We start from the raw sequence: 14,712 nt of genomic DNA, 5'->3' as shown, positions 1-14,712 counted from the left end.
CTGCACAAAGGAGCAGATGTTACCGAGTGTGGATGGACCTCGATGGGTCATGCCAGCTTGTAACATATAGCAAAGTGGTCTTAACGCACCATAGAATAGAGACAATCATTTGTTTGCTTATGTTATAATTATTTACAAAGCGCAGTGAATGCCACAGCTTCTAGGTTCCTAAACAACCTTTCATTCCTGTGTTCATCTTTTTTTGCCCCAGCCCATATGATGGATCCATTGGCAGATGCTAACTTTCTTACTTTAAAACAGTAATAAACCCATTTAAATATCTCTCCAGAAGAAACATACAACCCAGCATATAAAAAACATACGTGTGAAACCCACTCAGACACTGGTTTAAAAAATACATTCCAAAGCGCACAGTGATCTAATCTCCACCCAGAACTACAATCTGAAAAAATAAAAAACACATACACTTAAAAAGACAGCCAATCTGGACCTGTCAGTGCTCATAAAAAACGTGTGGATATAGTTGTTAACCTAGACCCTTTACATACAAGAGTTTGGTTAAATATTGAAAGATTGTGTGGTGAGGTGTCTCAGGTCATACAGAAAAATAAATTGAGGTATGACCTTGTAGAAGATGCAGTAGTCAATTGAAACTTCTCAGACTGAGACAGCCAGCATGCTACCTCATTGAAAAGTGCAATTAATCTCATACTTTGGATCAACTCACTTTGAGTAGCCTGTGCAAAAGAGTGGTTTGACGTAAATAGATTGCATATAATTTTATTGCAGAGGGAGAAATGCAAAAGCCATACATAATTAATAATATGTTAGGGTCAGAAATTATGCATAGATGCACTAGTAAAAGAGAGATGCTGCTTTCTATTGAGAAGGAGATCTGCCAATGACCTTTCTCAAAGCCCCTTTCACCTGCTTGTTTCTCAGGCTGTAGATGAAAGGATTCAGCATTGGGGTGACAACATTGTACATCACAGTCACAACCTTGTCTTTTTCGAGCGAGTAGGTGGATGTAGGGCGGATGTAGATGAAAAGAATTGTACCGTAGTACAGAGCAACAGTGATAAGGTGTGAGGAGCAGGTGGAGAAGGCCTTATGCCTCCCCTTACTAGAACTCATCCTCAAGATGGCAGCAATTATGGTCCCATAGAAAACAATTACAGAAAGAATGCAGATCATAGTAATGGATGAACCTTCAACTAAGAGTAAGAGCTCGTTGGTGCTAGTGTCGGAGCAGGAGAGCTTAAGCAGTGGTGGGATGTCACAGAAGAACTGCTGGATTTTGTTCATGCTACAGAAGGAGAGCAATGATATTGTCACACTGTGCAAAAGGGAGTTCAAGAGAGCAGTCATCCAGCTGCCAGCCATTAAGAGTGCAAGTAAGTTCCTGTTCATGACCATCAAGTAGTGCAAAGGGTTACAGATGGCAACATAGCGGTCAAAAGCCATCACTGCAATTAGGACCATCTCCATCCCAGTAAATAAAACAGAAAAGAACAACTGAGACATGCAATTGACAAATTGGATGGTCTTCTGTTCTGTGATAATAGTGATCAAAAGCTTAGGGACAATGACTGTCATGAGGCAGAGGTCAACCATTGCTAGGTTCCCAATGAGGAAGTACATAGGTGTGTGAAGTTGGGAGCTAACAGTAATAAGTGGGATTATGCAACCATTGCCCAGCACCCCGACCAGGTACATGGCTAAGAACAGAGCGAATAGTGTGGTCTGCAGTTGTGGATCATCGGATAGGCCCAGGAGGATAAACTCTGTCACTATGGTTGAGTTGTGGACATCCATTTCTATTTCAAGCCTCAAGTCCCTGTAGGAGAAACAGAACACAGTGTCAAGACTTCAACTTTATTATAAAGAGCAAACAATCACCTCTCAATGTATTTAAATATTTCAGCAGCCTCTCAGTAAGTATGTGGATTGGTATTGCCTGAGATGTCAGAAATCTGCTAATAAGGAATGGGGATGATAACAATACACTGGGAAAGGATGAGTGTACAACTTTGCGTAGTTTAACTACTTCAATAAGACTCAAAACCAATCCAGCAGAAGGTTACCCTACCTCCTCCTCATCACTCAGCAGCAGCTTCTGTGAACTTAAATAGGAAGAGTCCTGACAAAATGTACCCTCTCAAAATATCGCCCTACAAAAATATTGTGACCAAAATATCATTGTCAAAAATATCGTCATCCTATTCTTATAATGGTAAGTACAAATAAATCTGAACAAAATTATTGTTGTCATTTATATTGTTGCATTAAATATTGTTGTTTTAACATATATATACATTTAAATATTAAGGGGCCGATTCCGATCCGGGTCAGAAAGCACTCCGACCGAGCCGGAGTCCTGCAGTCCAACCGAGCGAGTAAGATGCGGCCGTATGCTGCCGGACTCGGTTCGGTCGGACTCCCATAGAAGTCAATAGGAGCCGGTCGTACGACGCATACATGGGCTCCCATTGACTGAATGGGTATGTCGGGAACAAGTGCGCCCCTACAGTGGGTACGCGTCAGTGCTATCCGCACCGTACATGCCTGTGTTGGGGAGACCCATGGGTCTCCCCCTGTGTCTGAGTCGTAGGGCTGCGGGTGACAGGGGGTCCGACACGGACCCCCAAAGGCAACCACCTTGATGATTTGCGAGCCGGGCACTCCGACTCGCACAGGCTGTCCAACGCGTGCATCGTACTGGCTCTGTCATGAATCGCATCCATTGCACGCCACGGTTAGCTTACGACCGAGACGTACGGAGCGGTTCGGACCCAGAACGACTCGGTCAGTGAATTTCATGTAGCTCGCATCGTACTTGCTCGCTCGTACAGCTGTACGAGTCGGCCGGAAAACACGCGTACGGCTCGTAGTTTTTCCGGCCGGATCACGTTCGGTGACCTTTCGACCCGGATTGGAATCGGCCCCTAAATAGTAACATTAATTGAATAAAAATTAAATAGATTTAGGGGCTGATTACGATGTAGCCCGGAAAGGATCACACCGATGGTCGGAGCCTTCCGGGCTGCATCATAATTGCCCCCTCGATTTACTTTTTGACCGTCGCATTATGATGCTGGTGATCAGAAAGTACCCCAGCCGGTCTTTTCAGCTGGCTTCTGACTGACTCATGGAGCTTGTCGGCCAGTCAGAGACGGCTCGTAATCCCACAGGGCGGACCTTTCCACCCCTGGGATTATGATGCACAGTTTCCGACATTGTTTCCATGCTGGCCTGTACGACATGGAAGCCAAGTCGGAAAGCGTATTTGGTGGCCCCCAGCAGGGATCCCTTGTGCGTGCGGCTTCCGGTGGGGAAGTGGAGGCACCTATGGTACCTCCCTGTTGATCCCTGCACCTTCTGCCAGGCACCAGGCTGGTTTACAGAAGTAATACGAGCTCCCATTGAGAAATGGGAGTATGAGAGGAAAAGTGTTCAGTTGCATTGTAATTAGCCGGTCAGGACCGCCGACCGGAGGACAGTCAGTCCCAGGACAGAGACGTTGTTGGGCGGACACAAGTCCACCCAACATCGTAAGCAGGCACTTAATGTATATTTAATCAAATATAACAATGAAACTTATTTTTTAAAAGTTAAACATACATATATATATTAATATATATATTTACATATATCTGGTTAAAAATCTATTATTAAACTAATAACTTTAATTTATATTATAATTTTAGATTTTTTTAAATAATGTTATAATATAACAAACTCCAGTCAGTGCAACAGTGGGGAAAGTGTTGCATTGCAGAGGGGTAAAATTTACTTTTCTCACTCTAACAGTAGGGAAAGTGTTAGATTGTGGATGGGTACAATTCTTTATTCCCACTCCAATGAGTGCAACAGTATGTAAAGTGTTGCAGTGTAGAGAGGTAAAATATACTATTGCAACTCCAATAAGTGTAACAGTGGGGAAACTGTAGGATTCCGGAGGGGTGAAATTTACTATTTACACTCCAATGTGTGCGACAGTTTGGAAAGTGTTGGATTGTGTAAGGGTAAAATTTACTATTCCCACTCAACTCAGTGAAACATTAGAAACAAATACATTCTTTTCAACATAATAAAATAATATCAAAAACATAATAAACAATTAAAAATTCAAATATGTAAAACAAATACAAATATATTTCATATTCAAAATTAAATTAAATAAAAACATTACAATGTTAAATACATATCATAAATAATGACAAATAATATTATATTTAAAATACAAAACTATATTCTCAACAACTAACAAGTAAAGTATTATTTACATTTTAAAAACTCAACACAATTAACATATGCAATAATAACATACATTTTATAAAATGAATACATTTAAATTTGTTATACCTTAAGTTACATTCTACTCTAAACTTCAACAAATATCACTTTTCTTAAAATGTAATTTTAAATAATTTTATTTACACGTTATATATTTATTACTTCAACGATTAATAATATAAATGTATTCTTAAAATAATTGTAGTTACTTACCAACCCACCAGTTATCCTTACAATGAAAACAATGCACACCAAACATATAAATTATAAAATTATTTCCAAAATGTTCATAATTAAATCTTAATTAAACATTAATTACTAACAAATATGTTATTATAAATTAATACTATTTAAATAATGTTCCACTATTTACTCCTACAACTTCTACTTACCAAACATAATATAAAAAATTAGAAAGATTTTATGCACATATTTGCCAAAAATAATGATGATAAATTCACTTTATTATTTAGTATAAATACTTTCCTATACACCCTTTACACATACAAAAACTAAAACACACATCCCAAACAAAAATATTTAATATATTACACAATTTACATGAATATATTCCATTTAAATAAATAAAATGATTTAAAAATTAATCATCCAAAATATATTCATTAAATAATACTAATTTACTTACTTCCCACCATAAACCCCACACAAAACGCTGTACCCATTCCTAAAACTTAACATAAACATTTATCAATTTACTAATTATCATGAATTAAAAAAATAATTATTACCTAATTATATTTAATTCCTGCAATAAACACCTACAAAACCCACAACCCACACCTAAAATGTAAGTAAAAAAGTCATTACACAATTAACAATTAACATAACATAATGAATGAAATAATTTGTATTAATACAATTGAAATATAAATTACTTATAATTAATTTACTTCCTACCTTTCAGCCCTATAAGCCACACAAACTGCAACTAAAATTAAAATGATTAAAATAATAATTACATATTTAACATAATTAGTTATGAACTAAATAATTTATGTTAATTAACAAGTGATTGTTAATGAATTGTAATTCAGTTTCTTTCCACTCTGTACCCTTATAAACCCCACAATCCACACCCCCAACATTTCTTCACATAACTAATTATCATCAAATCATTATTATTAAATAACAACTAATTTTAATTCGTTATTATTAATTTCCTTCCCTCCCTTTATCCCTAAAAACCCCACAACCTGCTAGTAAAATTAATAATTAAAAAACTAATTGCACAATTAACATAATTATAAATTAAATAATAAATATTGTTTATAAACAAATTAGTAAATAATTAGAATTAAATTACTTCCCACCCTGTACCCCTATAAAACCACAACCCACTTCGGTAGTAAAAATCACGGAAGATAATTAAAATACATTTAAAGACAACATAAAATGTAACAACTACATTAAAAAAATATAAACTGTACAAATTGTAAAATGTAAATTGTACAAACAATGTACATCATAAACATTTAAAATATGTACTGAAATACATAACAGTATATCAAAAACGATATTATTAACAACTATATTTTTGTAAACGATATTAATGACTTCAATATTTTCAAAATCAATATTACTTACCTTAAAATCGATATTCTTGACAACGATATTCTTGCAGACGATATTTCCATATCACATTATTTTGTACACAATATTTTGATGGGACAATATTTTAGATTTGATATTTTGTCTGAATACCACATGAGCTTCATAATATATAGCAGTGAGGTACCTTCCTGTGAGAGTGAGAGTAATTGTGGCCAAGTTACAAAAGTTTACATTGGTTGGTAATGTAGAAAGAAAGATACAAGTTTCGATTTTTTATTTTTATTTATGGCCAATCTGGCGCTGAGGCCACTAAACCACCTTGAAACTTGAGCAGCTTCTTATAAAAACTGTTATACTCATGATACTGGGGCATATTTCCCAGGAAAGACTGCCAGATTCCTGAAATCCTGCATGGTGAAATCTGCCTGAGCTGTTAATAATTTTCCCGGTCAGAGCAACCAGACTGTTGAATTCTCAAAAAGAAACAGAATATCCTATGCAGAGTTTGAGTACACCCCAATATAACTTTTCATAGTAGTTCCTGCCTCTGATGTTACTGGGTGGTCTGCTCCCAGACCTGTGGTCCCCTCAGCGGACCTAGACCCTAATAGGGGAATCTTTGGCGTAGTTTGTTTTGGAAGTGACTGAAAATAAATATTTGGACACTTAGAAACCATTAAAGGTAAATTTTTCTGTCAGACTTTGGGGCCGATTCCGATGTCAGACGGACCTGAGTCAGTCCGACATCGGTCAGGAACCATGACCAACCTACCTACTGTCGTTGGTTACGGCCCTGCAAGTACGATGCAACTGAACCCTGTTCGGTCACACTCATATGTTACACAATGGGAGCATGCATTCCAAGTGGAATGCATGCCTGCATTGTGAAATGGAGGGGTGCAGTTCATCCCTGCACCCTGTGTCCGGACCCCAAGGTGCCTGCCACCGGGTGCAGGGATAAACAGAGGGACACCCTAGGTGCCCCCAGACTGCCATTTGGCATCCTCGCACCCATGGGGGCTCTACTGGGGGCCACCAAAGACAGTTTCCAACTGCCTTTGCGTGCCGGAAACACCGGCACAAAAAGGCAGGTGAAAACTGCCATAGTACTCCCTCAGTCGTAAAGAGGCGGCCGGGGGAGTTCTGAAGGATTTCCGGACGGCGGACGGGCTCTTCGAAACCATCGTAAGCCATCTGGAAATCCGAGTCGGATTCCTTTCTGACCGAGCCCATCAGAATAGCTCAGTCAGAAAGGAATCCGGCCGGCACGTTCCAAAGCGGGCAGAAAAGCTCAGAACGTCGTTCGGAGCCCTTCTGTCCGAAATCGGAATCGGGCCCTTTGAAGTAAATTGCCTAATTTGACTTTTCACAATTTCTGAGCGTACAATTACTCCCAAGTGGAGATTTACGTGCCTGAATCCCCTGAAAACAGGGGTAGAGTAAATTGTATGGGGTTAAAATTACTACTTGTAACTTTTCACATGTAGGTAGAGATCTCTGCCCCATTACTGCGGATCTCCACCACTCTGATGGAAATCCCCCTATGGAAAAGACAAGGGAAAATGATTACAGTTTTTTTTTATTTAGTTGCTTGGCCTAGAAACATGGCTGATTGGTCACATAGTTGAGAAGCTCCTGATTCCCAATTTGTTATACTGCAAAGTTCTGCCTAATAAACCCCGAAACTAAAAGCAACCAATGTGCCGAACAAATTACAAATTACCACTGAACACATGGGCGTCGATTCCGAAATCGTTCAGAAGGGCTCCGAATCGGATTTGGCGTTCCCTAAACCGATCCGTAGCCCTTGTTTCCAACTGACTCGTTCCCAATTCCAAATGACCAAGTACTATGCCTGGAAACCCTTAGGGCTGACCGAATCGGTTCCGAAAGGTAACCGGAGAGATAGAGCCTTTCCGGAACCAATTGGTACAGCTCTATGGACTTGGTTTCCAAGCAAACAAGTACGATGACTGATTCAGACAGCTTTTCTGATTTGGTTTGCTCGGAACAAAAAGGCTGCCAGAATCGGTCTTTGGGGGCTCTGAATCAGGCCCGTGGGGGTACCCATGGATCCCCCCTCTCAGACCATGCACAGTGTTGCAGGCACCAAGGGGTGTCCACCACAGGGTGCACGATTTTCCCCAACCACCCCTTTCTTCAATGGGAGCCTATGATCACGTTCAGAACACAGGCTCCCGTTGAAGCCAATGGGAGCCCGACCGAATCGTATCCGGATGCATTCAAATGCATCGTACTGGTTTGGTCGGCCTCTAGTGATCAGAGTCGTACGGAAAGAATTCTGGAACTGTGTCGTTCGGTATGCTTTCCGAATGAGATCGGAATCGACCCCATGGTTCAAAAAGGAGTTTTTTGTGTGATGAAGCAGTGACAAGACTTCTTGAATCGCTGCTGCCCTAGTGATGGTTGGCATGGCTTTTCTGCAGAATAGGCTTGGAGATCACGAGGGCCTGAAAGGATGGAGCGGCAATCTTTGTGCCCAAGGCGGTGCTGGGGCTGATGGAACAGAGCATCCCCTGATGAGCATTAATTTAGCCTCATACCACCTGTTGGGACTGATCTGGCCTAGAGGAGGAAATGTACTGATATCGGTGCATGGAGGTGATGCCCTGGATCTGGGTGTGTCTCCTAGCTGGACTCTGAACTGCTGAATGTTACGGCTGGGGCGTTGACAATCAGACTGTGTTGTGTCTTCCACTCCTTCCTCCCGAATACTTCCCACAGAGAATTGGCCTGGCTCTGGCCTACATGAGGAGTAGGAGTGTGGTAGACAGGATTTGAATCCCGCTGAGGGATGGAACCACTTTGCGAGGACTGACAGGCTGCTTTCTAAGGTGCTGAGAATTTGTGGTAAGATAGTGTGGTGGTGCATCTGCTAGAGAATTGAGTGTGTTTTGCCCTTTCATTGGTAGCCATTTCTTAGCGCTGATACAAAATGTTGAGCCAACTGCAAGTAGAAATGGCTTTCGGTAGCCCAAAGTGGGCCAGGCCTAGCAGGGAACACAAAGAAGAAGGGACAGCCCTTTTACTGCTTGTTCCTGAGCTTGCTCTTAAGCACTCTGGAACAACTTGGATTATTTGATAACCAGGGATGCTGTGGGGCTCCATTCATATGCTAGGCCAATTCAGTTTGAGGCCACCAATGAGACATAATGGTATGCTTGTGAGAAATGAAGTCTGGGGGCTATGAGCCATTACCATATGCATGCTTAGGGGCAGACATCCCAAGGAGATATTGTCAAGCACAGGGATCGCAAACCTTCACAGAGCAACATAACCCTGCAGGACTTGCCCCAGAGGGCTATGCCTTCTGACCTCCTATTATTCTAACTTCATTTTTGTTGGCTTTAGGACCCTGGGCACTCTACCACTGCTCACCAGTGCTAAAATACATGTGTTCTTCAATTAAAACATGGTAACATCGGCCTAACTAAAACTGGCATATACAAATCACCTATAAGTCCCTAGCAAAGTGCACTGCATGTGCCCTGGCCCTATAAATGCAATGCTACTAATGGGCATGCAAAAACAACAGTTGATGGACAGAATGCAGAACAATGTCATACATTCACCCCAGTACAGAGATCTGGGCCTAAATCCATCGTTGTGTTGCTCCCCATGCCATTCCAGTTTGAACCCAGCCATATGAAAATCAGTCTTGACCCTGTGCCTCATGGGAACAGTCCAGCCCGAACTGCCAAGCCAGGTCCTCCCTGGACTGGAAACAAGCATCCTAGGACCGGTTTCGGGGTTTCACCCCTCTTCAGCCAGGATAGCTTGATTCCACTGGCATGGAGAGCATGGGGCCCACGTCTGGGCATACCCGTCCCACTCGGGGTGACAAATGCAAAAACAACAGTTGATGGACAGAATGCAGAACAATGTCATACATTCACCCCAGTACAGAGACCTGGGCCTAAATCCATAGTTTTTTTGCTCACGATGCCATCCCAGTTTGAACCTAGCCATATGCAAATCAGTCTTGACCCTGTGCCTCATGGGAACAGTCCAGCCCGAACTGCCAAGCCAGGTCCTCCCTGGACTGGAGACAAGCATCCTAGGACCGGTTTCGGGGTTTCACCCCTCTTCAGCCAGGATAGCTTGATTCCAGTGGCATGGAGAGCAGCCTAGGATGCTTGTTTCCGGTCCAAGGAGGACCTGGCTTGGCAGTTCGGGCTGGACTGTTCCCATGATGCACAGGGTCAAGACTGATTTGCACTTGGCCAGGTCTAAACTGGGGTGGCATAGTGAGCAAAAGAATGATGGATTTAACCCAGATCTCTTGAATGGGGGTGAATGTTTTGATTTGTTCTGCATTCCGTCCATCAATTGTGTATCTTTTGCTTTCTTGCCCTAAGTGTCCCAAGTATGCCCAGACATGGGTCCTGGGCTCACTGTGCCACTGGAATCAAGCTATCCTGGCTGAAGAGGGGTGAAACCCTGAAACCGGTCCTAGGATGCTTGTTTCCCGTCCAGGGAGGACCTGGCTTGGAAGTTCGGGCTGGACTGTTCCCACGAGGCACAGGGTCAAGACTGATTTGCACATGGCCAGGTCTAAACTGGGGTGGCATGGTGAGCAAAAGAATGATGGATTTAACCCAGATCTCTTGACTGGGGGTGAATGTTTTGATTTGTTCTGCATTCTGTCTATCAATTGTGTGTCATCTGCTTTCTCACCCTAAGTGTGCCAGGTATGCCCAGACGTGGGTCCTGGGCTCACTGTGCCACTGAAATCAAGCTATCCTGGCCGGACATGGGTGAAACCCCGAAACCTGTCTTAGGATGCTTGTTTCCTGTCCAGGGAGGACCTGGCTTGGCAGTTCTGGCTGGACTGTTCCCAAGATGCACACGGTCATGACTGATTCGCTTATGGCCAGGTCTAAACTGGGGTGGCATGGTGAGCAAAAGAATGATGGATTTAACCAAGATCTCTTGACTGGAGGTGAATGTTTTGATTTGTTCTGCATTCCCTCCATCAATTGTGTGTCTTTTGCTTTCTCGCCCTAAGTGTGCCAGGTATGCACAGACGTGGGTCCTGGGCTCACTGTGCCACTGGAATCAAGCTATTCTGGTTGAAGAGGGGTGAAACCCCGAAACCGGTCCTAGGATGCTTGTTTCCAGTCCAGGGAGGACCTGGCTTGGCAGTTCGGGCTGGACTGTTCCCATGAGGCACAGGGTCAAGACTGATTTGCATATGGCCAGGTCTAAACTGGGGTGGCATGGTGAGCAAAAGAATGATAGATTTAACCCAGATCTCTTGACTGGGGGTGAATGTTTTGATTTGTTCTGCATTCCGTCCATCAATTGTGTGTCTTTTGCTTTCTCGCACTAATGGGCCTGCAGCACTGATTGTGCCACACGCTTCAGTAGACCTTTAATCAGTGTCTCAGGCCTGACATTGCAGAGCCTCTGGGTACAGTTTTAAACTTCCATGTTGACCTGGCAAGTTAACCCTCTTACCAGGCCCAAACCTTCCTTATTAAAACATATAAGTCATCCCTAAAGTAGACCCTGGACAGGCCCAAGGGCAGGGCTTGTGCATTCCCTCCAGAAAGCCACACAAAAAGGGAGCTTAGGTGTGACTGATCCTGGACAGGATGAAGGGAGGAGCTGAAACTTACACCTGGATAGGCTGTGCTTGTCCCCACACAAAGGGCTGCATACTCCCATGTAGTGAGTGTGGAGCCAGGGCAGGAAGGGTACGAGCTCTGTGCACTTTAAAGACTACTCCTTGAAGTCCCTCCCACTCCAAAGGCACAACTGGGTATAAGTACTAGACAGCTGACACCACCAACTCATTACAGCTCTGGGCCTTTTGATACTTTGCCAGGAAGAAGAACTGCTGAAAGAACTGTCTTTCTGCTGGACTTTGCTGGACTCCTGCTTTTCTGTGCCTGCCCTGCTGTCTGCTGCCCTCCTTGCCTGGGAGAAAAGAGGATTGGACCTGCATCTCTACATGCCAGGACCAAAGTGGTTACAAAAGCTTGCTGGCTTGCCTCCTGTTCTGAAGTCTCAGGGACATCAAAGACTTCAATCAACTCTACAACAGCACCTGGATCTGCCAACGGAGAGTTTTGCACTGCCAAGTGGTGTCAGTCCAGTCTTGGGCCCTTGGAAGTGGGGTTTAAGTGCTGCAACTGCAATAATCCACGCATCACCATTTTTGGAACCGTCGCATCTCTTTCGAACCAGACGCATCACTGCTTTGAGGACATTGCATTGCCAGCTGCACAGCTCGATGACCATGCATCACCTACATCTGAAGGGTTCGACTACAATTCATCCCCGACTGTGCGGCTTGGAACCGATGTATCGCCTACATCTGAAGGGATCGACGATGACACATTGACTCCTCTGCTCCACGTATCAGGCCTCCATCTATGGCGCAATAAGGTACTTTACAGCAGGACAAGGTTGGTCCCTGTATCCGTACTGTGCTTGATTGCATTTGGTCTGAACATTTGGATTTGACTCGGGCGGTAATCAGAATCCCACTTGGGCCCGCTGAAACAAAGTACCTTGATCTGGAATACTTTGTCATTGACAAAGATGCGAGGTGCAGCTGAAGCATTGTGTCGGTGTTGAGCCACACAGTGCACGAGATGTGTTAGGTGTCTCCTCGCAACTGTGGGGACATGTCAGTTTCGAATGCAATGTGTGGCTGCTCCTCCCGCATTAGGCAATTCATAATTCACAAGGAGATGCACTGGTGCCAAAGGCAATGTGCCAGGTTAGCTCCATGCAATGACGAGGATGAGCTGGTTTCGACTCATGCAAAGACGACGATGCATCGGTTCCGATGAGGATGCATGGGTTCTGGTTAAAAAGCTGCACTTTATACCCTCTTCCATGAACCCAGGGCTGGGTTGGCACCACTTGGCATGGCAAGACTTGTACCAAGCAAAGTCCAGGTGCTGTAGCAGTATGAGTTGAAGTCCTTGATGTCTCTGAGACTTAGAACAGGAGACAAGCCAGCAAGCCCTTAGATTCAGTCTGGGTTCAATTGATGCAGTTCCAGTCTTTTTCATCCAGACAGTAGAACAAGTGATAAAAGACCCAATGATGATGCTATTCACTTTACCAACAGAGAAGAGAATCAACATATACTGCAACGTATGTTTAATGTGAATGAGGGTCTCCAGAATATGAGATCATAAGACCCTGGCAAAAAAAAAAAAAGGACGTGATTTATTCTCCTTGATTTTTGACTAAAGTAAGTAAATGCCAACTTTCTAAAAGTAACGCAATGAGAAACCTAGCTACCATTTAGTTTGCTGCTATATACTTAGACAGACAAAGGCCAATACCTAATTTCATTGGACCTGGTTATTTATTCAACCTTTACTTTGTTCATATCATATATCATTTTTAGGACAATATGAACTATTCATGAAGGGTTTGCTATATGTTCAAAATGTGACTGGTGTATCATTGTTTGCATTAATGTTGAACTATTTCATTAAACAATCAATCATTCATTTGTTGAGCGCACTACTCACCCGTGAGGGTCTCAAGGCGCTAGTGCAGGTCTCTTAGGTGGGCAGTGATGTGGCTGTGTCGGGGAATGTCGAGGGTGAGGTGAGCGGAGATGTTCTGTATGCGTTGAAGTCTTCTCTGGAGTTTGGCCGAGGTTCCCACGTAGAGGACGTTGCCATAGTCCAGCCTGCTGCTGACGAGGGCTTGGGTGACTGTTCTTCTGGTTCCGGTGGGGATCCATTTGTAGATTTTACAAAGCATGTGAAGGGTGTTGAAGCAGGAGGAGGAGACGGCGTTGACTTGCTGGGTCATTGATAGCGATGAGTCCAGGACAAACCCCAGGTTGCGTGCTTGGTTGGTGGGTGTCGGTGCAGCTCTCAGCATGGCCGGCCACGAGGGGTTGTCCCAGGCGGAGGGGGTAGAGCCAAGGATGAGGACCTCCGTCTTGTTAGAGTTCAGTTTCAGGTGACTGTTCTTCATCCATTCTGTGGCGGCCTTCATTCCTTCATGGAGGTTTGTTTTGGCGGTGTCCTTGGTGAGGGAAAGGATCAGCTGGGTGTCGTCAGCATATGAGATGATGTTGAGGTCATGCGATTGGACGATGTTGGCGAGCGGAGCCATGTAGACGATAAAAAGGGTCTGGCTGAGGGATGATCTTTGGGGTATGCCGCAGGTGATCTTGGTGGCTTTGGGTCAGAATGGGGGGGAGACGGACTCTCTGGGTTCTGCCGGTGAGGAAGGAGGTGATCCAGTCCAGGGTTTTGTCATGAATCCCTGCGTCATGGAGGCATGTGCGTAGGGTATGGTGGCAGACGGTGTCGAAGGAGGCCGAGAGGTCCAGGAGGATGAGGGCCGCAGTTTCGCTGTTGTTCAGCAGGGCCCTGATGTCATCAGTGGCAGCGATGAGGGCAGTTTTGGTGCTGTGGTTGCTGTGCAATCTGGATTGGGATGGGTCCAGGATGTTGTTCTCCTCGAGGAAGCGGGTCAGTTGCCTGTTGACAGTCTTCTCAATGACATTCGCCGGGAAGGATGCAGGAAGTTGGGCCGGAAGTTCTTGAGGTCTTTTGGGTCCACCTTGGGTTTCTTGAGTAGGGCGTTGATCTCTGCATGTTTCCAGCTCTCTGGGAAAGTGGCGGTCTCGAAGGAGCTGTTGATGATCTTCCGGAGTTGGGGTGCGATGATGGAGCTCGCTTTGTTGAAGATGTGGTGAGGGCAGGGGTTGAATGGTGAGCCGGAGTGAATGGTGTTCATGATTCTAATGGTGTCGTTGATGTGGTTCCAGGAGAGCAGGAGGCCGGTGTGGTTGGGGGGCGGTGAGTCTGAAGTGTCGGCGGCTGTTGGGGGTTTCTGGGTGGTGAAGCTGTCATGGATGTCTGCGATCTTACG

General features: G+C 44.1%; 1 protein-coding gene across 1 annotated transcript in view; it reads right to left on the bottom strand.

The window, feature by feature from the left end:
• Positions 1–840: 840 nt before the first annotated feature.
• LOC146796980 (olfactory receptor 1F1-like) overlaps positions 841–14,712 on the bottom strand; it is a 37,630-nt gene continuing 23,758 nt past the window's right edge. The window contains exon 3 of the mRNA XM_085631483.1: positions 841–1,798. Within this exon, the coding sequence (XP_085487609.1) occupies positions 841–1,798 (958 nt within the window). The remainder of the gene's footprint in view (positions 1,799–14,712) is intronic.

Source organism: Triturus cristatus, chromosome 10 (genome assembly GCF_964204655.1).
Source record: "Triturus cristatus chromosome 10, aTriCri1.1, whole genome shotgun sequence".
Taxonomy (NCBI): domain Eukaryota; kingdom Metazoa; phylum Chordata; class Amphibia; order Caudata; family Salamandridae; genus Triturus; species Triturus cristatus.
This window is presented reverse-complemented; position numbering and strand designations above follow the sequence as displayed.